The sequence below is a fragment of the Amia ocellicauda genome, chromosome 5, assembly GCF_036373705.1.
Source record: "Amia ocellicauda isolate fAmiCal2 chromosome 5, fAmiCal2.hap1, whole genome shotgun sequence".
NCBI classification, from domain to species: Eukaryota; Metazoa; Chordata; class Actinopteri; order Amiiformes; family Amiidae; genus Amia; species Amia ocellicauda.
In genome coordinates, this window is record NC_089854.1 from 26,841,719 (window position 1) to 26,868,968 (window position 27,250).

At 40.3% G+C, this 27,250-nt stretch overlaps 1 protein-coding gene across 4 annotated transcripts in view; it reads right to left on the bottom strand.

Annotated features, from left to right (window-relative positions):
• Positions 1 to 6,196: 6,196 nt before the first annotated feature.
• Positions 6,197 to 27,250, bottom strand: part of LOC136749962 (casein kinase I) — a 30,452-nt gene continuing 9,398 nt past the window's right edge. Inside the window, exons 2-11 of one of the 4 annotated variants that reach the window (XM_066704633.1) lie at positions 21,832 to 21,873; positions 19,646 to 19,756; positions 16,585 to 16,733; positions 16,035 to 16,263; positions 15,183 to 15,353; positions 14,939 to 15,087; positions 14,551 to 14,719; positions 13,688 to 13,827; positions 11,991 to 12,058; positions 6,197 to 8,874 (exon numbers count right to left, since the gene is read on the bottom strand). In XM_066704633.1, coding sequence (XP_066560730.1) covers positions 12,026 to 12,058; positions 13,688 to 13,827; positions 14,551 to 14,719; positions 14,939 to 15,087; positions 15,183 to 15,353; positions 16,035 to 16,263; positions 16,585 to 16,733; positions 19,646 to 19,756; positions 21,832 to 21,873 — 1,193 coding nt within the window. In that variant the 3' untranslated portion in view covers positions 6,197 to 8,874; positions 11,991 to 12,025. The remainder of the gene's footprint in view (positions 8,875 to 11,990; positions 12,059 to 13,687; positions 13,828 to 14,550; positions 14,720 to 14,938; positions 15,088 to 15,182; positions 15,354 to 16,034; positions 16,264 to 16,584; positions 16,734 to 19,645; positions 19,757 to 21,831; positions 21,874 to 27,250) is intronic. The other 3 variants (XM_066704635.1, XM_066704632.1, XM_066704634.1) reach the window with 3 other exon arrangements.

Here is a 27,250-nt window from a genome sequence, read left to right on the forward strand (position 1 = left end):
GAGAGGCGTCTTGAGTAAGCGCCGGAAGGAGGTCAAGGACTCTGCTATTTTGACTTCGGTGGGCAGGTCGTTCCACCATTTAGGGGTCAGGGATGAGAAGGAGCGGCTCTGGAGGAAGGAGAGTGGAGAGGAGGCAGAGTTAGTCTTCTGGCACTGGAGGAACGCAGTGGTCTGGAGGGGATGTATGGAGAGACGAGTGACTGAAGGTAGCTTGGTGCAGTGTGGTCGAGACAGTGGTAGGTGAGGGTCAATGTCTTGAACTGAATGCGTGCCGGTATCGGGAGCCAGTGGAGGGAGCGGAGAAGTGGAGTAGCGTGTGTGAATCGGGGCAGAGAGACACCAGACGAGCCGCAGAGTTCTGGATGAGCTGGAGCAGCGGGTAGTGGATGCAGGCAGGCCGGCCACGAGGGAGTTGCAGTAGTCCAGGCGGGAGAGGACCAGGGACTGGACAAGCAGCTGAGTCGAGTAGTCGGTGAGGAAGGGACGGATCCGGCGTATGTTGCTCAGGAAGAATCTGCAGGTGCGCGTCAGCGTGGTGATGTGCTGGGAGAAGGAGAGTGCAGGATCGAGGGTGACTCCTAGATTTTTAGCGGAAGAAGAAGGAGAGAGTGTGGTGGATTCAAAGGGGATCGAGATGGGGAGGTCAGCAGAAGGTGAGGAAGAGTGGGGGAAAAAGAGGAGATCTGATTTGGAGAGGTTGAGCTTGAGGTGGTGCGAGTGCATCCAGGCGGAAATGGCAGACAAGCAGGAAGAGATGCGTGAGGGGATGAGAGGGTCAGAAGAGGGAAAAGACAGGAAGATCTGGGCATCATCAGCATAGAAGTGGTAGGAGAAGCCATGGGAAGCGATGAGGGGGCCCAGGGAGCAAGTGTAGAGTGAGAACAGGAGTGGGCCCAGGACGGAGCTTTGGGGAACACCTGTGAGGAGAGGTTGGGGGGTGGATGAGGAGCCTCGCCATGTCACTTGGTAGGACCGGTCGCTGAGGTAGGAGGAGAACCAGGTGAGAGCAGTCCCAGAGATCCCAAGGTCAGCGAGGCAGGAGAGGAGGGTGGAGTGATCAACGGTGTCAAATGCTGCGGAGAGGTCAAGGAGGATGAGGACTGAGGAGAGGGAGGCTGCTCGAACGCGGCTGAGGGAGTCAGTGACAGCCAGGAGAGCCGTTTCAGTGGAGTGAGCTGTGCGGAAGCCGGATTGCAGAGGATCAAGGAGTGAGTGTTGGGACAGAAAGTCCGAGAGCTGATGGTGGACCGCCTGCTCGAGAGTCTTGGAGAGGAAGGGAAGTAGGGAGACAGTGCGGTAGTTCTGAGGAGAGGTGGCATCAAGGGTTGGTTTCTTGAGGAGTGGGTTGACAGCAGCTTGTTTAAATGCAGAGGGGAAACAGCCAGAGAGAAGTGAGGAGTTGAGGAGGCAGGAGATGAACGGGAGAAGATCAGGAGCGGTTGCTTGGAAGAGACGAGAAGGGAGAGGTTCCAGGTCGCATGTTGTGGGCTTGTGACGTAGGAGGAGAGCAGAAACTTCAGCATCTGAGAGAGGTGAGAATGAAGAAAGGGAAGCTAGGTCGGTGGGAGGTTTCGGTGTGATGGGAGATGAGGGTGGAGTATTGAAGAGCCTGCGGATATTACAGCACAGGTAAGGAAATCTAGAGAAAGAGAATGATATATATATATTTCTTGTTTTTCCATATAATTGGAGAAAAAGCCCCTTCTGTAGCCTGGTTGCCCTTGTCTGCTGCCCTTGGCAGATTGATTATAGTCGCGGCGCCAGCGGCTCTGTGAGGTAATCAATACTAAGCATCATCCCCCCCACCCCCCTCATCGCCATGGAGATGGAGCATCGATGAGAGCAGGAGAGTGATGGCCTATGCCTGAGAGCATTGCTGCCAGGGTTGAGAGATAACCTTCTCTATTCCACTGACACACAAAACAACCAACACTGCAACAGAAGGATGCTTTGGTTTCGCATAGCTGCAACAGGCTGCCGCAAAACTTGGTAAATACACCCACGCAACTCATACGTTGATTTGAAACGATAACAATTCAGACACAGTCCCATGGGTGGGCTTGCTTTAGTACATCTGAATAATTTTCATTCTTTATATATATATAAAAAATGAATAAACAATTGGTAATACATCTTCTAACTCTTAAACGTGAATCAGCAGAAAAGTAAATATTGGCTGCAAACTGCTGTTTACCCTACGCCCGGTGATGGGAGGTACTGTCTTCTCCCCATTACAGATGTGATAACCAGTTACTATGCCCTTGATTGGCTATGATCACACATTCGTCTGTGTGAAAACATTCCCGACCCTACAAGATGAACACATTGGGAGCAACACCATTCATTAGTCTGCGGGTGAAGCAGATGACACTGGCGATTTAAATGCACAGATGCTTAAGGTTGAGAGCTTCACTGTGGTTGGATTACAAATAGTTGGTTAATGTTATATACAGTATACTGTGATGTCGTGTTTTACAGAAAGTTTGTTAACAGGAAGGAAGCGGACTTGTAAAGCTGGCCTAGTGGACAGCAGCCTCATTGTATTGTGATTTTATATCAAAATCAAGTGAAATCTGCAGACCCAACAGCTCATCTCTTGGCTTTGCAACCCTTCCCCGGTATAATCAGCACAGTCATATTTCACACCTGTCACTACAGAAGATCAGCTAATTTCAGTAAACCTAAGTTCGAATGCACGCTCACTATCAAGGCATATTGTATTGTAATCTGTCAATCTTGTGCTACTCTATTTTGCCTCACATTAGAAATCCACTATGCTTTAATGTGAAACCACTGAACATTACATTGCTCTTGAAGTATACAATGTTTCAGAGGTCCCTGTAAGTTAATTATTCAATTGTGTTGCTGAATGTGAGCTGCCTTATATAAAGGGACAAAATGATTATTAATAATAATAGCAACTCAAAAAACACTATAAAATCCTGTCCGAAAACTTGACCAATGAAGGACTATGGGTAAACAGATTTGTATTTGCTTTATTTTTAAGAAAAATAAAAAAGCTTTTACTATATGCTAGTGTACACTGACATGTCCTAAACCACTCAGGTCTTGCATGAAGCACAGAAGGGGGAAAAACACACATATAACTGAATGGAAAACATTAAACCGGCATAACGAGAATGTACAATACTAGTCTTCAAATTTGAGCCATCCTAAAACAAAAAAGGCTTTTATTTAAAAAAACAAAACCAAAACATGAATGCAACAGAAAAGAAGAAAAAAACATAACGCTCATGACTTCTTGATAATATGACCAGTGAAGAAATAGTTAACTTCCAGTTTAAAAAAAAACAACAACAAAAAAAAACTGAGTCGTGATACTGGTTCCTCGCAGAATAACATTACTCCAGTCTGTGAAGACCTGTCAGCAGCAATTGATCTAAATCAAGTGTTACATTGCAGTTGCAGAGATGTACACAAGAATAAGGCTGCTGTCCTCTGCAGATGCACAGGAGATCTCCCTCTTGAATTCGACGCCATGGCTTCTGGAGAATTGTAGTAGTAGTGCTATTTTACCTTCATCTCACTAGTTACATTGCTTGCCATTAGATTCGGTCATCTGGTGCAGTGTACATTTAGAAGGACACTTTCAATTGCATTACAGTGTGTGCAATGAGGAATAAACCAGTTAAAAATTATTTAAAGTAGGGCCACTTTCAGCCCTGCCCCCAGTGATGCCTCTGTTTCACTAAGCACTGAACAAAGTGGGATTCAGACTGGCAAGCTACAAATGGGGGAAATGTTAGTGAATGAAAGGGAAGGCTTAATGTTCATCTTTTCCATCTTAGATGCAGATTTTCCCCAATGTAAGTCCATCACATTCTATTAGCATGCTATTTATTAATTAAACCAATTAAGTGATATTAGATAGCCCTATGTTTTCCACAAGCACTGTGTAGATATAATCATAATAATAATTAAAAAAAGCAGTGACCTATATTAGTTCAAGAATTAAATATATAAATGGCAGCTTTGTGTCTTTGCAAGGGCAAACAAAACCATAGACATTAATAAACATTTCTGCAAAAGTAAAAATAATTCAATAATACATAAAAACCCTGCTAAACTCACCAGCATACAAGAGAAACGTTAGAGAGCTACGCAAGATCATATTCAATTAAACAAAACTCAAATGTACCAACGAGACTACAGATATTTCATATTGATAATAAGACGCATGTGCTTTAAAATGACTGCCTGCCATAAATGAATAAGTGCTTGCAATCAAAAGAAAAGGCAAACCTACTAAATGCATGAATTGATAACTCCCCTCCCCTTTCATATGGGTCACATGAGCAGCGTAACTTTGAATTGAAGAGAGGCAGAGGCCAAACGTCCTGTCCAATGGAGCCCCCTGCTGGTAGAGCAGGGGAACTGCACCACCAATCTACTCAAGTCAAATAAATGATACTCCTAGAGCCCTTTTCTACTGCACTGGTATATCCGACAGGAACCAGGCTGGTGCGGCAGGTTACGCACTGGTAATTTTGTCGAGCCGAAATCTGAACCAGGCGGTGCTTTTTCGGTGGTACTCCTTACCTAGTACTGGTTCGGCGCTGAAAAGCCGGGGAGGAGTCATCACGTAGAGTAGATTTCTCACAAGATGTCAATTAGTACTCTCTCCGAGAAGCTTGTGACGCCTCTTTTCACCTCAATTTGGCAAAAAAAAATTAAATAAAACAAATTACAAGAACAACCACACTCTCAAGATGCTCCATTGCGGTCATCGGACAACCCCGCCTCTTTCAGCGTCATGCACGTCATTACGTCAGCGCGGGTAGAGCAGTGGAAAAACCCGACTCGCAACTAGGCCACCCCCCAACAATGATCAACTATTATATATATGATTATACCTGTGGTTTTCAAACCGGTCCTGGAGTAACCCCTGCCCTGCTGGTTTTTGTTGCAGCTGAGGTCTTAATTGCCTAATTGAATCCTTAATTGACCTAACAAAGCAATATACCATTCAATTAAGTAATTAAAACCTAGGTTGGAACAAAAACCAGCAGGGAAGGGGGTACTCCAGGACCGGTTTGAAAACCCCTGGATTATACAAATCATGACATTCAGTAATTCGTGAACAGAAAATTGAACATTGTTTCTTTTGCGTTACTGGAAATATAAAATTACAAATATCAATACAATATTTTGTCCTAGAGCCTCACAACACACACTGTACAGCTTCAAAGATAGCTAATTAGCCCATAGAAACCTTAAATCCTGCCCTCAAAACCACTGGGCATTTGGAGGTGGATGTGAATTACTAAGAATGGATTGGTAGTGCTATTTAATGGTTGTAGTTTCTCCACGGTTTGAGACATACTCGAGTCTAATTAACCCACACTTCATTCTCCCCCTAAAGCCTCCTCATATTCAACCTTATAACTTTGCTAGAGGTCAAATAATTTCTTAAACATGCATGTGGGCAGATCATACATGGAAATCAATGAACTTGACAGCATTGGGAGTTGCAATGCACTGCCAAATGACCTGACACTATTAGCCCCAATAGTGTTCATGAAGCTAAACAATAAGTGGAAGTGTAACAAAACCCTGAGTAAGTTTAGTGCTACTCCAAACTGTTGCCCCTAATAAAAGGCAACAAATCATAAGGCCAACAGACATGTACCTCTATCCTTTATGAAACATTATGCAGTTGTGATCTTCCAGTAATCATGTAACCCTTCTCCATGAGAAGCAGTGCTGCACAGATGCCAGCTGAGAACCTCTGTGCCCGTTTCCAATGTGCATTCAGTCATGTCACGAAGGCAAATGAGAGCATTACAGGTGTACGTTGAGGGTGGCATCCTTGTTCCCTAAACATTAAATTACCCCCCCTCACACAATGTATGACCACCTACATAGGTATATGGGGACGGCCATAAATTATTGGTGCCACCTGGCCCCCGCTTTGCTCCACAATGCCCCCTCCGCTCTAGAACAACGCACCCCTACACCTTGAATTGCATGTGCACCCCAGTTCTGAAACTAACCCTACACCCCTGGAGAGCATACACTATCCTTTAAATTCCAATACATTTCACCAGGCCAATATTTCAAATAGTCATTTAATTTTATACCCTTTAAAAAAAAAAAATATATATATATATATATATAAACGCTAAAAGCAGGGATTGATGTAATGGGATTACAAATAAATCAAGGAAAGAAAATGTACAAGTAATTAATTTATTTACACAATTTTAAAGTACACAAATACAGTGGCAATACAAATGAGAAAAAAAAAGTTTACAGGGCTAGTATATTACCATTATTACACAGGGTACAGCAGAGTGATGTATGAGGAACTGAGGGTCAGGATACATCAGGCCAAAAAGCCTTCTGAAGAGGGACTGGAAACAGGCAGCTCAGAGACAGAAGCTTAAGACATGGACACCACGACCCTAAGCCTCCAAACTGGGAAACAGTTTCATGTCAAAGGCAGGGAAATTTGAAAGTGACAGAGCAGCACTTGGCTCTACAAGCCAAATGCAAGCTCCTGTATCGATTACATACTGTACAGACACCAGTTTTAAAGTATAATGTCCAAACCCATTTTTTCCCATCCCTTGTAGCAATTTTAATGCTGCAATTTGTCTCTTTTTTTCATAAAAACAAAAAACATATTACAGAACCTAAGACTTAGTGCACGTGCCTCAATGTTTTACCTTACCAGTGCTGAAAAACACCTTCGTCCTATGGTAAGAAACCACCTTTCAATGTTTAAAAACAAAATTGTTTACCCAAATTGCTACAGTTTTGAAATTGCAACAAATTGCATAACAGGTCACTAGTTCATGGTTTTTGCTAAACCTCCACAAACATATTGGTGCCAGCATTCTGAAAATAGGAGAAAAAAAAATAAACTAGTTGCAATATGATTACTAGTACAGACCTAGCTCTGAGTGAAGACTAGAGTTCATGTGCTAAGCCCCAACCCCTGCTGCCTTGTCTCCATTAACACATGAGCAAGCAACATTTTCAAAACTTGCACTACACACAGACAAAAGTATGGGCTACGCCTTTTGTAAAAATGGTGCTTTATTGTTACTACTCAGCACATCTTAAGTCTACATTCCTAAGCTACAGTATTAACAGTCAAACTGGAGATGCTGCCAACCCTTTTGTTACACTCCCCTGCCAACCCATGAAGACAAACTGTATATTCAATAATGCTGAACTCTGATATGGAGATTGGCTGCTTGTATAAAAGTAATTCCCCCAAAAAAGCTTCACCTATTCCACAGGACATGCAAGCCCCCAACTGTAGCACCGTTGCTTCTGCAATACACAACTCTTTGCAGGAAAAAGTACGAATTGAAAGTATTGAATTTTGGATAACACTAACCAATCAGATTACACAAATTAAAAGGCAAGTATTATTTTAAAAGCAAGATCAGTAAATACATGTAAACCTACTCTTTAAAATTGTGATCACCTGGGCTTATGGTAACTGTTCACCGGCCTTCACTCCGTCTCACTATTCAGAAGCTGGACTTGAAAAGTAGGGGTCCCTTGCTTTAATATATTAAAGCAAAAGAGGGGAGGGAAAACAAAAACAGCCCTTTAAATTGAAGAAACTGAAGCAAAGTACATAAGGACTGCATGAGGCATGAGCACTGAAGCCGATTGGCCATCACTGGGTCCCCTGGCTGGAAATTCCCAAGTGAGGCCTGTTCTACACTGCAGGTTTGAACCAAGCAAGATTCACCTGACTGCAAATGGATCACATTTACATTTCTACTGTACAGGTATTTCACAGTTTTGGAAAAAAAAAAAAAAAAAAAACCTAGGGAATGCAATATTGTACAGCAAACAGTCAATAGAACAAGATGGTTTTGAAGTGGAAGCTTTTCAATTAAACAGGAAAAGTAACCCTCAAAAGATTTCTATTAAAATACATGGAGAAAAAAAAAATACACCAAAAAAAAAAAAACCTTTACATTTTGGTTTCTACCACATTTTCATACAGACCTTTCACTTTGTTAGTATTTATGATTACGCATCAGTCTGTCTTTGCATGCTGTCAAAGTGAGCACTGGTCTTGCACAGTAGTGGTCAACCGTGCTAAAATGTGGGGATTTATCTGTAATGGCTATAAGGAGGCAGAAAAGAGGTTTCCAAAATAAAAAAAAAAGTAAAAAATATAATAAAAATAGGCAATAAAATCATTTATAAATTCACATGAAACCCTGGGATTGGGTTTTATGAGGAATTTCAAGTCTTTTCTTGAAGTATGAATGCTTATGTTTACTCCTTTTTCCATTTATTTTGTTTCCTTGTGAAAATCACAGACAATAAAAGCAAAACACAGACACTACTCCTCTAAACAGATAGGAGCCTGTTCAATTTAGCTTATTAAAAAAAAAAAAAAAAAAAAAAGTTAATTATACAGTAGGATAACATTTGCCAACAGTGGAGAGAAAACAAATGGCGACTGTAGTTTATTCCGTGTGGTCGGTCTGCTCGGTAAAGCGTCTCTCAGAGGCCGCGGCAACAGTGTTGGCTGCAGGTCGCGGTGACTTCCTGGTGTGCCGGTGTGGCAAAGGCAGCAACGGCTGAGAAGGTCCGTTCCTGTAGGTGATCTTCAGAGAGAGCGTGTCTTTTTTTTTTTTTTTTTTTTTAAAGGCATTTAAATGCTTGGTTTCCTTTTCTTTCCCCGTTTTTAATTGATTAAAACAAAAACAAAACAAAATCTGCTGTCTGGGATTGATTTCTGTATTTGCGGAAGTGAGGTTGTTGGAATAGTACTAGTAAAGATCAGCCATGCATTATCTGCCCTCCATGGCATGGTGTTGTCTTTCATCGAGGTACAGCAGACTGGAGACCGCTGGGGGTCACACGAGACAGGATCTGTGCGAGAGGAGGGGGGAGAGATTGGTAGACAAGTTTACTACAATTTCCTCACAGCATTTTTTTTATTTTATATATACATACACACATTATATACACACACACTAATTATATATATATATATATATATATATATATATATATATATATATATATATACACACACACACACACACATATACATATACATATATACACACACACACACACACACACACACACTGGCTAATACAAGTCACTCTTAAAGAATATCAACTCAAAACAGAGAGAACATTTCCCTTTACCAAAACAAGTACATTTAACTCAGCTCTTTAAGTCTTCCCAGCTTTTACCATGACCCCTGCATCACTCTCACAATGAAACCAGGCAAGTGCCAAGCATTTGGCACAAATTAAAACAAATAATCCAGGAGTTGCATAATCTCAGTAAACTGTCTCAGTGGCTCAGGAAAGCCAGGGACAAGGCAAGTAAACGAGCCCAAGGTCATTATCTCAAGGATACTGAAGACGTTGTATGCCTTTTCACTAGATTTAATGCTTCTGATTGAAATGAAAGTACTAGCATCATCCTAGCAGCAGGCGAGAACACCTACAAATTGCAATGCCTTCAAGTGTTACCTCACTATAAATTTAAAATCTGTGCTATGCCTTGCTGGACATGAGCTTGTAGAGAGATTGCTTCAGTATTAAATCCTGCAACACATCTGTACAATTTATATAAAAAAATAAGAAGCAAATGACCTTTCACCTTCCTGCTCTTGACCCAAACCAGGCTGAGTACTCCTCAGTGCTGGCATTGTTAAAATGGCAAAGTGCTCTGTGTGGAAACTTCACTTTATAATATAAAAGCAAAACTGCCTTGAACGTGTCAAGTTGACTTGGACAGAAAATATATCTGGAAATGCTTTTGATGTTTGTTTTGTGTGTTTAAGCTTAGTCAAATTGTGACAACTCCCCCACCAGTTTTTTTTGTATTCCAGTAAAACCATCTCTTAGCTAATGCGGTGAAGCTACCAGTGCATGAGGTCAGATGAAAGCAGTAAGCCTACTCAGTCTCTGGTGAATAGGAAGCATGCAGGAGCAGGGAGGAAAAGGTAAGATGGGACAGCAGAGCAAAGTCCAGGGGGACTTCCACACTTCAGGAGTAAAAAGAAAATCACAAACTGGAAAACATTGATTCATTTAAAAATTCATTGTGAAGGTTAAACGTATAAACTGTAAATAAAAAAAAACATTTCATGCACAAGTAATTTGTTGATCATGTGATTCAATACTTCAACATTCCTAAACGCTCAGGAAACATTAAAAGTAAGCTTTAACACTGTCAAAAAGCAGTTGAGTGCCCCCAACTGCCCAAAATATTAAATTATACCAACAAGATGCAAAGCTGATCCTATCACAGCAATGTATCTTCATGTTGAAGGAATGCAGACCTTGAAGATTACTACCTCACTGGAGGGGGATAGAATAAAAACCATGTCAGGGTTTACGGAAGCACCCAGCCAAGAGGAGGGGAAGACAGCAGGGGTGTGACAAACAGATCTGTCCTTCAGTACAAGATGCCCTCATTTAAAATTCATACATGTAGTTATTTTCGATTCATGCAGACCTGTCCACCTCTTAAATCTGCCGATTCTAAAAATAGAAACTGCCAACCGGATGCCAAACGCCTATTTTACAAAGATGGATTTCTCGTTGCAGACTGTGAAGAGGTAAGTGTATGGGAAAAAAAAAAAATAAAATATATATATATATATATATATATATATATATATATATATATATATATATATATATATATATATATATATATATATATATATATATATATATTCAAACTTAGACTGACTAATTCAAATTGGTAGTAGAACAATATTAAACTTGAGTTACATTTGAATGAATCATTCTGTACAAAGGAAAACAGTTTAAAAAAACTAAAGTAAATGGTTTTGAAGCTGGGTGCAGCCGTGGTAAAAAGCATGCTGGGCACCAATCAGGCATCAGGCAAAATCCAAGCACAGCAAACACACAAGTTAAGAAGCAAAGCATCAAGGCCAGGCACTATCATCTACTGGAAGATCAAACATCAGGAACAGGACAAACTTCAGGGAACTCTCCACAACTGAAAGCAGAATGTTTGTACAGAATGACAAGAATTTGCAGAACGAGTGTACGGTTTGGAATGCCAAGAAGAAACCTAAACTTTCGCAAATTATCTATTTGGATGAATTAACCCAGTGAATGGGTTTGTTCTAAGCAATATACAACATGCAATGCGCGTACGCACATTTTAAAACGTTGCCTCCTCATATAACAATCTTACCGTAATGAAATCGCACTGATGTGAGAATCTGTCAATAAGGATATGGAGGGGGCAGAAGAAGCTCAATAGACTGAGCATACCTCCAGTAGGCATTCTTCACAGTTTTCCTAATACACCTACTAAATGCTCATACGAGATGGGTCAAGGGGATCTTGAGGTGTGTATGATGTATGTATGTCAGTGATGGAGGGGCTTATGGATAAATTGCAATAGCAATATACTGAGAGATTAGTCAGTCAAATTAGTTCTTAACATTCACTTATGAGGTCTGGTATACTGTGAATTACCCAATTACCTGTAGGAGTATCACCAAATGAATACATTCAGCTGTTCAGTGCATGTATTGAGAGCTCTTACTAGCATTCCAGGTACTGCTGTATTGACACTGAATATTTGAATGTGAAGTCTGCTAAAATGCTTTAAAGGACTAAAATCTAGGGAACTTAAAATCAGTGTCATTTTCAACTTGTGTCAAGTCAATAGACCTGTGCAGTCAGTAAACAAGGTGACCCGAAAAATGATAAAAACAAGCTGCTGGTGCACTGCTGGATTCTTAAGGGTTGAAAAAGTCAACCCTTTAAATTCAACCAGAATGGGCAGTTGGGCTCAATAAGGGAAGAGTTCAAGAGTGTTTGAGATGAGGTGTCTCCTGTATGATGGCACATATTTCATCTCTTCAAACCTGATCATTAATTAATCTAATGAAACCCAACTCATGTAATGCTTGTTTGGTGGGCCACCCTGTGTGTGTCTAGGTGTGGTCTACAGTGATATGGGACCCAGCTTAAACTCACCCGGTGCTGCCTTCAAACAAGAACGTGGCGAGCAGCTACTTGCCGTGGTGATCGAAGGGAATGCTATTCTGAGGTGGGGGGAAAAGACAGCCATTTGTGAAGAAAGAATACATTACAATGGGGCAAGTCAATCAGATGCACTGCTCCAAAAAAAAAAAATTTTTTTTTTTTTTTTTAGAGCACTACAGGAGCACCATGACTTCATAATCCAACCAGTAGAATACAATACCAGATCAAACAAGGGACTGCAAACCATGAGATTTCAAACTCAATTACTCCAGGACCAGTGTGAACTTAAAACGGCAACTGCACAACTTGCAGACAGACTTTCATAAGACAAGAAATCCGTTTCCAGTTTAGGAAAAGCAAATGGTTCTGGTAGGGAATCCAAAACAAATGCTTCAAGGCAGTGCACAAAACTGCACATTTTAAATCAGATCTACGACATGTATGGAAAAAGCCAGGCATTTTTCAAAATTACACTCCACTCTTTGTACACTACTTCATGCACACAGTTCAGGACAATCAAGTCACAGGGTTGGATTACCAAATCATGTCAGCAGACAAGTTGGTTTTATTTATTCATTTACCACACAAAGTGGTCCCCAGCTTTGCCTAATGAGGATGGGGCCATAAACACCCACCAGTTAAAGAACAGCAGGTATGCAGAGATCATAGGCATTTAACCCTTTTCAACTCTTAATTGTGAACTGGTTTCCATTTGAACACTCCATGCCAACAGCCAGCTTAGCCACAAGACAATGCCCACCCTACAATTATAGCCAATGCTGTAAGCAAAAGCAAAAAATAAATAAATACAGAAGCTGTAACTAAAGCGTGATGTGTATCCATGTATTTTGTTGAGGCTGTGCACTGAAAATTCAGATACTTCAGTGCAAAAAAAAAAAAAAAGATTGCTATGCAGAACTCATGAAGATAAAAAGATCAAGGTACAGGTCTCCATCTCAAAAATAAAACCTTAACTCACTCAAAGTTTCAACAAGGATTAAGAGATGCAAGATGCTCAAAAAGCAGTCAGTTCTTGATAGTTAAACATGCTATTTGAAAACTGCTGTGCATATGGAATCAATCCTGCATATAAGGTAGTCCATTGAAGAGGTCAAAAGCAATTTAGTTATAACTTCAGCTAGACCTAAAACAATTTCTTCCCCTAGTTACATGTGACGCATGACTTTAAATCATTTGTTTTTTTGAAAACCACTCAAGAACAAAATGCGTAAAGTATTTATTCAACAGGAATATAAATACGTACACCGATTTCTTTTAGATAATTGAATGTTGGAATTGACCCATTCCTATAAAATTACAATTTCATGAATTAGCCTGAAGACTCCTTAGGGGTGGAAGCAAAGTGTTAAAAGATTTGATGTTACCCCTGTGGACTTAAGAAGCTGGTGCCAACTCTGAGGTCTGGCAGGCATTTTGCTGTCACAGAATTCCCACAGATAACCACAAAAAATTTCCTGATTTTCAGAAAACTGAAGTTCAAAGGTTTTATTTTTTTGTTGTCAGAGAGGAAGAGGAAAAAAAACTGAAAAGAAAAAACCAAACATCCCCAAAAAAAGAACAGGAGAGATTGTCGAGACCAGTCCCCGGGGCTAATGACACATAGCCGACGCTGTCCTGAGGGTCAGTGAGGGTCAGCCGGTGAGCTCTGCTGTGGGACTAGCTCGTACCTGTGACGTGGACATGCGTGAGGTGTCCTGCCGCCCAGTGAGGTCAGAGGAGGAGATGTTGACGGGGGCTCCGCGGTGCAATCTCATACTGACTTTCCGTTCCCTGTCCATCCCTGACACTGGGCGCGGCGACGTGTTTGCTGCAGGCACAAGATGCATAAGTATCATTGTTAGGGGTGCCAAGTTTATCCAAAAGCCGGAAATTCTCAACAAATGTGCATCAACAACCTAAACTGCAGTGAAGTTTAATCCGTTAGAGGACTAAAATTAAGATATTTTCCTGTACCAGTTATGGAATCTGAAAATCAGCTTTGAGACTTTCAAACTGAATCACGGCACAGCTTTTAAAAATTGAAACTTGAAGGATCTAGTAAATGATTCTCATGTCAAATTCAAAATCAGTGTCAATAAAGTAAAATGTTTAACTGGGTTATTGCAGTATTGAAAATGTAAACTGCATGCTTTTGTTTAATGTCCAAACAGTTTTGAAAGGTTAGGAAATTGCAAAATTTGGAAACAAAACACCAAGCTTTAAGTCACACCATGAGCCATCTTCCTGCTCAGCTATTCTGATCATCCTGTACACTACTGTTACTGTTACTACTGTACATAAATACAGATTTCACTCAAATGTTAGAAATTGAAAACTACAAATGGAAAAGTTTAAAAACATACTTTAGAGCTTATTAGGTATGGCCTTTACCCTTTCAAGTGAAAACTAACAAACAAAACGGTAACAAACTAGGTAATGATACCAAGAGTGCAGTCTCCCGGACAGCTCGAAAGAAGGTGCAGCCAAGTAACCCACCAAAAAACCTTGAAAGGTATATGATTTTAGCAAGATTAGTGTGGGAGTTACATACCGGTGTGAGAGGTGGGGGTTAGTGGGGTAGGGGGGGCGACATCCTGCGTTCCTCTTGGTCTCCCAGAGGCAGAGGGAATGCCCCTGGTGCCCGGGTTCCTGGTGTGTCTCAGTCGCTCCTCTCTGTCCCTCCTCTCGCGCTCTGCATCTTCTGCAGCTCTGTTGGCACCCTGAGATCAGAAGAGAAGATGGTTAACATGTACTAGGGATTACAAGTTATTCAAGATGCATAATATATCATCCTTCGGCATGCAATGGATGTCAACCATTTAATACTGGGCAAACTAGTTGAAATTACATGAATTCTGACTATGGCATACAAGGCCCAGGAAAACTTGTCGATAAAAGCTACACATCACCATCATACAAACTGATGAAGAAACACGTACAAACTTGAGCATATTCCAGTCGAACACGTAGTCATAGGAAAAGCCTTGTCTGTGGAACAAGTTCCTGAACAGCTGTCTCAGGTAGGAGTAGTCCGGCTTGTCGTCGAAGCGCAGGGAACGGCAGAAGTTGAGGTATGTGGCAAATTCAGCTGTGGAAAGAGAAATTCTGCATTGAGTTCTATGGCCTAAACATGAAGAGCCGATATCCACTTTTCTGAAAATACCTGTTCAGGACAATACATACAGGGGTATCCCTTGCAGAGGACTTCGATGGGGGTAGACATTTTCTTCTCACTGATGCGCTCATATTTCTGCCTTTTGGTGGCTGCTTTCAGGCCTTGCCAGGGCAGAGAGCCCAGGTTGAAGTACATCAGCACATAGCCCAGGGACTCTAGGTCATCTCGACGGGACTGCTCTGTTGGGGCAAAATAAGGGGCATTTAAAAAAAAAAAAACTAGAATGCTTTCGCTTTACAAATAGGGTTTCAACCAAAGAACATGGCTTCAAAATACAGGTGTGGCAGAAAGTGAAAACAGGAGAAGTATACCTACTAAGAGACAGATTCTAACGAGCAGATTCTTAAATTTTAATTATGAAAAGCACTGAAACTGGATGAGCAGTGCACTTTTTAGACTTATAACAACTACAGACTGAATTCACAACTACAAGCTTAAACACTAAATCGGACAAAGTCAATGGAACGTGACCAGGATAGTGTTGTAACATTTCAGCGACAGTTTAAAGCAATGAGAAGGTAAAATCAAAAGAAACATTGGAAATATTGGTTTTACAGGTTTTAATCTAGACAATTTCAAGCTACATGCAAAACAGGTACTGCAGGAATTGCCCTATAACTAATGAAGGACAAACAAATGGAAACAAATCACAACCTTCTTGACATTTCCTGTTTTATCAGTCAACCAATAATTAATTACAATGTGACTAAGCATACTGCATGCAGGAAGACCAATACAAAAAATAAAAAATAAACGATGACAAGTCTGTGGGGGAGAATAAAAGAATCAACAATGAAAGTTATAATTAGTCAGTATTTTGCGATTGGTTTGATCCTAGTGCAGGAAGCTGCCTGGCATACCTATTCCCAGATGTGTGTTGATGGAGGCGTAGCGCGCCGTGCCGGTAAGGTTCTTGTTCTCACGGTAGGGGATGTGCTGGTGTGTGCGAGCATCCCGGTATTTCTTGGCCAAACCAAAGTCAATGATGTAAACAAGGTTGCCTTTTTTCCCCAGCCCCATCAAGAAGTTGTCTGGTTTCACATCTCTGTGGATGAAGTTCTTGGAGTGGATATACTCAATACGGCTGATCTGAAACAGGAAGGATCCAGCATGGTATTAAACACAGGGGAGACAGGCAGCTGCAGAAGGACCAAAGGAATCGAGAGACGGCATGAGATGCAAACGACACTGATTAAACTTTTAAACATTCAGGTTATTAAAACTAATGCAATCATTATTAAGAATCTCGGTCAACCAATAATTAAGTGACCAAACCAATCAGACTAACCCAGTCATAAAGGAAAGCAAAAACAGATGTTGCTTTGCCTCCTGGCATCCTCTTCCTGTGCAATAGTAATTGTATTTTGGCAATTTAAGACTAACAGTGCACATACTGGATAAGTGCCTTACCATCTGGTCTGCTAGAAGCAACACTGTCTTCAAGCTGAATTTCCGCGAGCAAAAGTTGAACAGGTCCTCGAGACTAGGTCCCAGTAACTCCATGACCATCACGTTATAATCTCCCTCAGCGCCACACCATTTGATCGTGGGAATGCCAACTACAGGACAGAAAAAAATATATAATCTTAAATCTTAAAATGCATAAGAACTAGAGATTTTTTGAACACATTATACACATTGTGAGGTTGTTTAAACCCTAATCCATGCAGAATAATAATAATGGAAATGCCTCCCTCTTGTGGTCTACAAGCAGACCACAGTGCAGAGGCTGAAGGTGACCTATCCCATATATAGCAGAGCTTCCAACTCTGCACAAACAAGAGGATAAAGGCTATTTTTATTGAGTTATATGGATGCGATTAAAACAAAAAAAACAATTCATATTAACCATAAATTACTTCAGCGGGGACAGATACCCTCACACTTAAGCATGCTATAAAGCACGTCTGAAGTATGATCCTTGACTGTAGTACAGTGTGATCAATACAGGATCTCAACTTAAAAGCTCTCCAATTAACTAATTGCAGGATAATCTTGTGCTTCTTGACGTAAACATTAATATATTTACCCATAATCTAATTTAAAACCCCTTGCCTCAATAAAGACCTCTACTACACATCATGCTGAATGACAATTTGTATGAAGTTACACTATCTTAATACACAATACACAACATGCTTTTGAAAAACATGCATATTTTTTTTTTTTTTTTTTTTTTTTTTAAGCAAAGTATCGTACAAGTGAAACACGGTTCAAAGAGATTCGAACAGCAGAGGTTATTATTTAATCAGGGCTCTTTCAGCACAGTCTTTGCCAGAGCTACGCTACAGCAGCTGGCGACACTTCTGCCATACCCAGCAGAATGAAAGCCTGGGTTGTACATTCAACGGCATTCTTGTGCCGATCAGCACTTTGCACTACACACATCTTCCAGGTCAGCTATTTCTGCAGCGAGCAGAAATAGTTTGTTAATTTTATCCCAATGATGTTCACCCAACTCCTATTCCAGGTGAACTTCCTAGACAGAGCATGACCGGAGCACACTTTGCTTATAAAGAAATGGCTTCTGTCAAAGGTTGTATTAAGTGTTAAACATTTCGTGGAACAAATTTTAGGATCTCAAAACTTTCTATTCTCTTGGCATTTTTGACCTAATCCTGGGTTAATCACATTTCCACATTATTGGGCAACAATTTAATGTAATTTAATTTTCAAAACAAATCTTATGGGAAGGTTTCTCAACCTGCTGTACATACAGCAAACCGTGAGCTTCAGTGTGTGTGGAACTAGAGACAGTAGGCACAGTCATTCAATGACAGGTACAAGATGTGAAATGCCAGCTCAAGGCTTAGTAAAAGGCGGCTTAGCAAAAGGACAAAGAACCATGCAAACACAGAGGCTAAAAAAGCCCAAAATACTGGGCAGACTGAAGAAGGAAGATTAACTGGCTAGTCCAGTTACTTCTGAACACAGTTTAGCCTGAAGCTGCTCCAAGCCCTGGTTATTAGATACATTTATTTTATTTATTTTTTATTTACATTTTTGAAACTAAGAATCACTGCTCAATAACCTGTTTCAACATAAATTGGGGGATGGAACTAGGATTAATATTAAATGTGCCCAAACACACATTGGATAAACCCGGAGAAACAGTACAGGTCTTAATTGGTGTTCAAGAGAATAAGTGACTGGCAGAAATCGTTCAGTGCAGCCCCCCCCCACCACCCAACAAGGTGCCAATGAAACACGGCTGCCAGTGTGACAAAATGTGGGGCTGGCGGCAGATGGGGGAGGCCATCGGCAGCTGCTTGGTGCTAGAAGGTAATGTCTCCGGTGAGCAGTTAGGTACGCGGGGAGTGAACCCCTTCACGGGCTTCATGGCTCATGCTGCCTCTCTCTCCACGGGTATTTACATAAACACAACAGGGACACACAAATCCTGCCAAGCAGCAAGCAGAAATATTTAAGGTAATTTTGTATTATTTCTTAGCAGACACCCTTGTCCAGGGCAACTTACAAAATAGAGCAATACAAAGTGCAATAATACAGTTAATACAATACATTTTACAATTTTTTTTATTTACACAAGTGTATAGGCGATACAGTAAGCGTATAATAATCCTGTAATGACACTGCTTCATGGCTATTGTTCATTCTTCAAACTAATATTAGAAGATGCTAAATTACCTTTTTAATTTCCAAACTGCTAGACTGGAAGGAAGTGCTTTGTAATAATGAGTTTGGGATTTTAAGCAGTGGGGCCTAATCCTGTACGACACTGAAAACATGGTCTGCCTCAGTGATTTGAGGACCCGGTTGTCATGTCCCTAGAACTACAATAAACTGCTATTCTACATGACTCCAGCTCATACTCTACACAAACCCCCCAATGAGACTGACATTGTTTGTTTAGTGAAAAATTAAAACATAACCAAGGTGTAAGTAGAGCCGCAACAGTTGAAGTCACAACAGAGGGCAGGAAACGAGGTAACCTGTAGATGACCTCAATATGAAAGACCAGGTCGGAATGTAATTATGCTAAAATATATAAATAAATCCCAAAATGTATAAATTTGGACATTCCAAAACTGCCCCCACAATTATCAGGGAAGCAACTCGGAGGTAACGTTCTGTAAATAGCAGACTGCCTATAAAGGGCATGTCAATCTTGAGTTTCGGAATAGCTCTACCACAGCTAAAGCTCAGTTTGTGGTACATTCATATATACATGTACAGTAAGGCTCTATTACATGTGCAATTGTCTGAATACAATTGCTGCAGCATTACAAAATATATAAAACATTTTGCAGTAAAAGTGCAAGTCAGTGCCTGTCATTTCATGGTTAAAACATCCATTAGAGATTTTGATTGTGTCCATCTCAAAGTAGAATACTTTCAGTGACAAAAATTGGGGTAAAACACAGGGAGTAAAGATTCCCTTTTCCAAAGGGATGAAAAAGTGGAATGCAAGGACACAAGCATCTTTAGGTGCAGGAATTTCACAGCTCACCTCCCCCCTGCATCATTTTGTAGATCTTGCTCTCGATGTGCAGCTGAGGGTGTTTTGTTTTCACACATTCTAGCTTTATGGCAACTTCTTCTCCAACAGAAATATCAGTGCCTGGAGAGAGAGAGAGAGAGAGAGATTAAGGAAGGGTATACAATAACGTGGAAAAAAACACCCAACGCCAAAACAAAACACCCAACAATGGATCTCAAGGGAGATCGTCAAGACTCGGCACAGCACAGACAGACAAGTACGGGGAAAGGGTGTGGCTTTTCGAGGGCTTATGGAAATAGGGACGAGCTTTAAAGAATCTGGTTTCATACTAGGGCATTTAGCACAAACTTACAACGTAATACTCTTACGCATTCTAGCATCAATACATTTAATCCACTCAATGACAGAGCTTTGCAATGCCTAAACAAGCTTTTACAATGAAGTATGAGTCACCGCAGTGAACGTAAAATGTCTGTTGCATTTGCAAAGCTTCAATTTGATTAAGCCATCAGTTGTTGAAGAGGAATATAAATAAACCGTGAATGGGTACACAGGCTACAGTAAAGATTAATGATATCTGGGGGCTTTAGGATATTTGGACAACTATATAGACACCCACAGATGTTATACATTCTCCTAAAACTACTGGTTATTTAAACTATCTGTAGGAAGGCTGTGATACTAAATTCATAAAACTGGAGATATTACAAAAAAATAGCAAGGACGAGAAGCAGTTGTGAAAAGGCATGAACTCCACACTCATTGTGGCAGACCATTTTTAGAGCAGAAATCCAGGTCTATTTCCATCTACGCCTCCACATGGCAGTCTACTGCTTGGCCATAATAAACCTCTCTTGGCAGTGCGTTCATGAAGCTCGCCTCACTTCACACATTAGTAGACTGATGCTCAGCTGTCTGGGCTTAATAGTCAGTGACGGACAACTGTTCCTACTGCCTTGTATATGGCAAACATTTTCCAATGAGAGCTGAAAGCACTTTTTAATATGAGGGTAAATTAACAAGATCGCTTACAGGACTGTACGTGTTTGTGGGTGTGTATGGGTGGGGGAGGAGGGCTGGGGAGAAAAAATAAACTTCAGTTAGGCATTTCAAGCACTTAAATCCATAAATTAAGTAATTTATGTACAGAATCTAGGTGCTATTAAATGATTGCTCCAGTTAGTCAATCTCATTCTAAAACAGCAAGAAAAACCACGGCTAGGTATGGTTATCCACCTCTTTAGCTAGATGCGTAAAAAGCAAGCAACGTAAATTAACAGTTTTTCTCCTCTGGTTGACAATTTAACACCTTTTTATCATGCTTTAACGGATTAAGTGTGACGCTTCCTTTTGCTGTTTAGACAGGTACCCAGACAAACCCTTTATATACAGGAAAGGGCCAATCAGCAGAGCCTTCTACAGTCAAATTTAAAGTGTACAGAGTCTCCACAATATTTGGGTTCTGATGCAGTAAGACCCATCACATTATCACTGTCAAATTGTGTCAGTGAATTTATAGTCACTATGAATATCACATGCATGCAGGTAAAGTAAGGTTGTTTGTGATGGGGTAAGAGTAGAAAGGGGACAAGAACGGACACATAGGATAAGAATTTGAACCCCAGGGTTCAAAATCAGTGTGGAGAATTTAGTAAAACCGTGTTGAGAAACATAGGCTGAATAATACGAACAGAACGGGCACATTCTAAAACTGTAGACCATATTAATAATTAACACTGAGAATCAAATCTTGCCTCTTGAAATACTGGGGATTGATTAATGCAATATCAAAATTTCCACATGGCGCAAAGTATGGATTTCTGCAACAAAAAAGTAAACTGATGTCTTAAGCAACTGGTACTGAAGATCACTATTAAAAACTCCTTACCAGAAAATCACAAGCCAATAGGGTCTTCTGTAAAATGCTTAATGTGCAATAAAGCTAAACATTGAATCCTATAAATAAAAAGATGGCTGATTTAGACCACCATTGTAAAAGAAATGTAGATCCAGGGAATGGTGATTAAAAACAGCCAAGATTTGAACAGTGAAAGATTGTGTACATTTTGTATGTAACATGCACAAGGCTGTAAGAGCCAGTGTTATGGGGGCAGCAGGGTCAGGTGACTTCTCCTGAAGGAGGAGCTACCTGGATTAGTAAATACTCCACACAGTACAAAGGATCATACACAAACCTTTTGTGCTGCCACTGCTAGTAGCTTCTGTAGCTTGTTTTCCTGCAACAAACAGAACAATCAGCTTATGGATATTTCTGCACACCACCTGCCTTACTATTACAAATGCATCTGCAGTGGAATCAAACATATCTTTCAACATTGGCGGCGCATCGTGCGGGCAGCAGAACGTGATCAGTACGGCACAAGTTAAAACGGGAAGCAGGTCATCTCAGGGTAAAATGATTAATTCTGTAGCGATGTGTAGTAAGATCAATCACATTAACCATAATTAAACACTTTGTGGCTATACTGGCTACCCAGTTAACAGGCTCATATAACAAACATCTTTTCTAGCAAGGAAAACAAAAAATATTGCAGGGAAAAAGGCACTGGTAAAAAAAAAAAAAAAAGATTAAAAAGAGCCAAATGACTTTTTATACATCTCTTCACAGTTACTTACACTTTCACTGTGAACCCTTCACTCCTACTGCTATCACTAGAAATGTGCCCGCATCTGCAACCACATGCCTTAGAGAGGCAGTTAGGACATTTTGCTGACTTTGGCTCTTACAGCAGTATCCTGAAGCCTTCACTTCAGGTTAGTCATTACCAACAGGTCTTTGCATCTCCTGAATATACAAATCCACAGAAGACCTGTTTAAACACGATTATCCTCCACCCACTGGTGCTGGATCCTAAGCAGCTAGTTTGGGTTATGAAACCTCCATCCCTCTGTTTTGCCACATAGCTCATTGATTTATGCACCTTAACCACCTCCCCCCACCCCAGCCCCAAGTCCCCTGAGACAAAGAATGAAATGCTGCAGCGGTCTTTGCTTTGTCATTAATGACTAAATACTCCACCCACCCCAGTGTTACTCTGGAAGTACATTAGAAGATTTAATTGCTTTCAAAGCTTATCAGCACATCCAGCACATTGCATTCCCACACAGGTTTCCGACTGAATGGAACAAACATACGCAACATGTGTAGTGAAATTTAAAACTCATGGATCTGAATTTGGGGGAAAATGGCAAATTGAATGGAAACTAAAATACAGACAAAGGAAATGCTTTCAAGTCTTTTCAGGTGTGAGGTCAAGTACTAGGTCACTGCACAGCCAGAATGTCAGAACTTCTATGCACCGTCATTCATGCACAAATAGCTTTGAGAAAAAGCTCCATTACAAAGGATTTATTTTAGTTTAGTATAACTACCCTATGATGAATTCTACAGGGGATCAGGATCATCTCAAATCTGAATTTCTTGCTTCCTGAAATACTACATTTTTGTGGGCAGATCTTGAATGAAATCTCAGAAGTTTTTTAAATGTTACGGCACCACACTATGACATCGGGACATGACTGGAATAGCCTGATCTGCCACCTGTCACTGCCCGACGTCAACAGTATCCACAGTGCTCAGACAGGACAGAGCTGGCACAAGCATGTAGGGTTTATACATCGGTGCCGCTACGCGGGACCTCCACTGTGCAAATTATCCCATTTACATTTTGATCGAGACTACCGTTTAAAGGAGGGCAGAAGACGGGGGCAAGAACCTTCACAAAAGGACTGAATAGTCAGTCTTGGCTGTTCGGGCTTCTGAGGCTTTTCACTACTCGACAAGTGACAGCGTGTTTTATCAAAAACGTTTAAGTTCACTGCACATAAACATAATAGATGCGACAGTACAGAGCTTAACTGTACTAATCAAGGGAGTTCAAGCAGGTTTCCAGATTTCACAGTGCATTATTCAGATCCCAAACCCAGCTTCGCTATGAATGGAAAAGTTAAGTTGAGTTTTAAAGAGTGAGCAGTCCTTAAAACTAGGACATCTGTGATGTTGGGTTATATTTTACGTAACACAAAACTGAAAAGAATAGGTATTATAAAACATCTATCCCCTGTATGTTACCTTGGGAGAGGAGTGTCTTCTAAGCAAATTAAGAGCTTTAACTTGAAAATGTACTTTTTGGACCATTATGCCAGGGAATATAGACAAAATGTTGGACCAGGCCTTCATAGAAATAAAACATGTAGGCTTACATCTTTGGAAAATGAAGTTTATTATAGATTACTCAAAGTCACAGGGTATTTTGCTTCACTAGAAATCCCTTTAAAGGCAGCAGTTGTCTTTTTCCTGCAGCTATACTCAGATACGGTCTCAATCTCACCACAGTGCAGAAGGCAGATTCAGACCTGTCCCAGCCCTGTCAGCAGTGTAAACAGCACAGGAATCAAGCTCAATGTACACATCTACCACCGAGAGGCGAAACCAAAAGGATTTGTGCCAATCAGGCCACAGTGCAAACACAATGGAAAGAAAACCTTTATATCTGACCTAAGGGGTCTTCTAAGCTGCTTGAGGAGGCCTGAACTGTTGCTGCACACTAATAGCAAGCAAGCATTATGTACAGCGGCATGCGAATACAAAGCCATGGAAGACAACACACAGTGATACCAGCGAATCAATTACCAGTGAAATAAAAGCAAATATCACTACTGGCTATGAGTGACCCCACCCTCCTCAACAGACACATAAAGCAACCCTAATCTCAAACAACGTGCCGCTCTGGGATGCTTTTACATTGCTCATATTAAAACGATTTACATATGATTAAGAACACTGAGGTTAATACAACTGAATTCCTATGAAGTACTCAACATATCCTGTCCCGATACACATCACACTATTAGCATCAACAGTGCACAACGCTGAATGCCAAAATTACTATAGGAAACTGTCCAATTCAACACTTAAATGTTCCATAATAAAAAAATAACAAGGTGCAGAACATTACAAATTGCATATGCATGCGTATGTGTACTTCAGTCAAAGCACAGGGCCAAGTCACACATCATTCTCTCTTATTAACAGGTCTGCACAGGCTCTCAGGTTTCTCAAATATACTTCAGCTGTACATGATCAAGTACTATGCTGCCCACTACAGAGTGCAAAAGAGAATTAATTGCTGGTCCAGTGCAGACCGAATCAGCTTTACCATCCAAGTAAACTTACTATATTTATATAAATGCATGAAGAAAATTATACACGCATGCATATAAATACACACAAATATGTAATAATGCTAATGGAAACTGAACAGCTTAAACTCAAGAACGATTACCTAAGAATCACACTGGAGTAGCAAATTACTACATTAATCCTGGAATATCCCATTTTACTGTACACGAGATTTCATTAACAACTCAAACTGCAGTATGATTTAACGGGGGGGGAGGGGGCTTTCTAACAGGAGCTATACATTCTTCATTGCATGGTGGATTAGCCAACTACAATTCAGTCAGTGACTTTGCTATTAATGCTGAGGGATAGATACAGCTGAAACTAACAAGATTCTTTTCAGGAAAAGTCCTGTAAAATCAAGGATAAAGCAGTCACAGAACCTTATTGATAAGCTGCAAAAGTCACATCAAATACAAAGAAATGTAGCCATATCCTATACTGTTTTGTGCATTGAAACATTTCCATGGTAAAGGAAAAAATGTCAGTTACACCTTCATCCAAGATAATTTCCTAAAAAATAAAAACTTTACATTGCTCTTATTCCTTATAAGTTCATACTCTTTATGTATTGATAATTTGGAAGATTCACATTAGGAAATTAGTTGGGTTAATTTGAAGTCCACTTAAATCAAAACCAATTTCTTACAACTCCTACTGAAGGAAAAATGTACCAGATTTGGTAAATTGTAAAATCACCTTTTCTACAACCCAGTCAGATTCGAAGCTGAATTTAAAATTCAGCCTTTGTTTTTGTTTTGACCACACTTTCACATGCTTCACACCGAAAGGAGCCTGCATAGGAAGTGGTAGGCTGCTAGTATGTGTCTATGTGCACGGAGGGAACTGGGGGAGGGGTGTGATTAACATGGATCAGACTACAGCACATCCTAGCATGCACCCACGAACAACCATATGTTTTTACACAGCACCACTTATTAAAAAGCAAACAAAACAAAATGCACTTTCAATTTCATTTTAGACGGAGACGTCTCTTCAGGACTGTCATACTACAAGCAATGTTTGTGTCAGCATTAATGAGTTAAAAACAAAATGTAAATATTCAGAATGATAAAAATAAAAACCCAGAAACACTTTGGCATTCTCTGAAGTTGGCACCCTATTTCATTTACTAAATGCTACAAAAACACTTAAGTTTTTTCAAATTAACCTCAGGAATGTAATATGGTTTAATCTAAATTACTCACTGTTCTGAAGGAAAACTGATCAGTCTTCACATGCATTAATTATCTATGTACTGTAAGAAAGTCCAAATTAGCAATTAGCGCAAAAAATAAACTTTCCAATTATGCAAAGCAATGCAGGCAAACAGGGTGACCAATAAGGAGACAATCACTACTCTTTATTGTCCTGAAGTGAGAATGAATCATCTCACACCTGCAATGACCCGAGAACAAACATGATCAAAAGAAGTGGATTAACCAAGGGTGAACCCCACTTCAGCGAGGCAGATTTCCTCGTGATCTAAGGGACAGCAATCAAGCCTCCACCACCTCCATGAGCACACTTCAGCAGCCTACAACATGTACTTCTTGACAATTACATGCATCCTGCCAGCCCATCCACAGAACCTACCTGCAATTCTTACCTGTCACACACTTCTCTATTCTGAGAACTAAAGAACTGTGCTTAAAAAAAAAAAAAAAAAAAAAAAAACACTTCATGGCAACAGTATAGTAACACTGAGTTATAAGTGATTAAATACTGTTACGCAACCTGGGTGATTCAGCTAGCATACTGAAAACAAACGTGTCCAACTACTTAGAGATTACGTAAAACCTTCAATCTCTTTGCACCTGGGGAACCAGTACACATCGAGCGAAGGGGCAGGGTCTGGCCTAATCAAAGCCACATGTTCCTCTTAGACCCTACTAAGCCACTGTAAAAGCAAAATGACAGCTTCATTTGGACAGAGCAGAAAAGGGAAGATACTTCTGAAACGGGCAGTGAAAGAAGTGTTAATGCAGAAGTTTGCATCTTGAATGAATGCTGTTATAACATGCCCATACAATTTATATCACGTCTAATGGTGTGATCATTTTTTTTTAAATCTGTCTTTTATGCCACATTACTACTTTTTGGAAACTTTGGCAACAGGGGAGACAAACACTTCAAAATTTGAGGCATACACTACAAGAAACATTAAAACAGATTAAATTAAAGCCGGTTAAATTAAATACAATAATAATAATAAAAAAAAAAGTACTGCAGTCTAGGGGCTCACACTGTAGTTTTTATCAGCTGGATGTACAATTCAGTTCTGAATAACCTTAATCATCTAAACAACAGTCAACCATCAAAGCTACATTTTCCAGCCTGAGCTTATGACTTCCTTATGAAGGCCTATTTAAAGTAAATGGAGATATTGTGCAACATGGCAACAGCTGAAG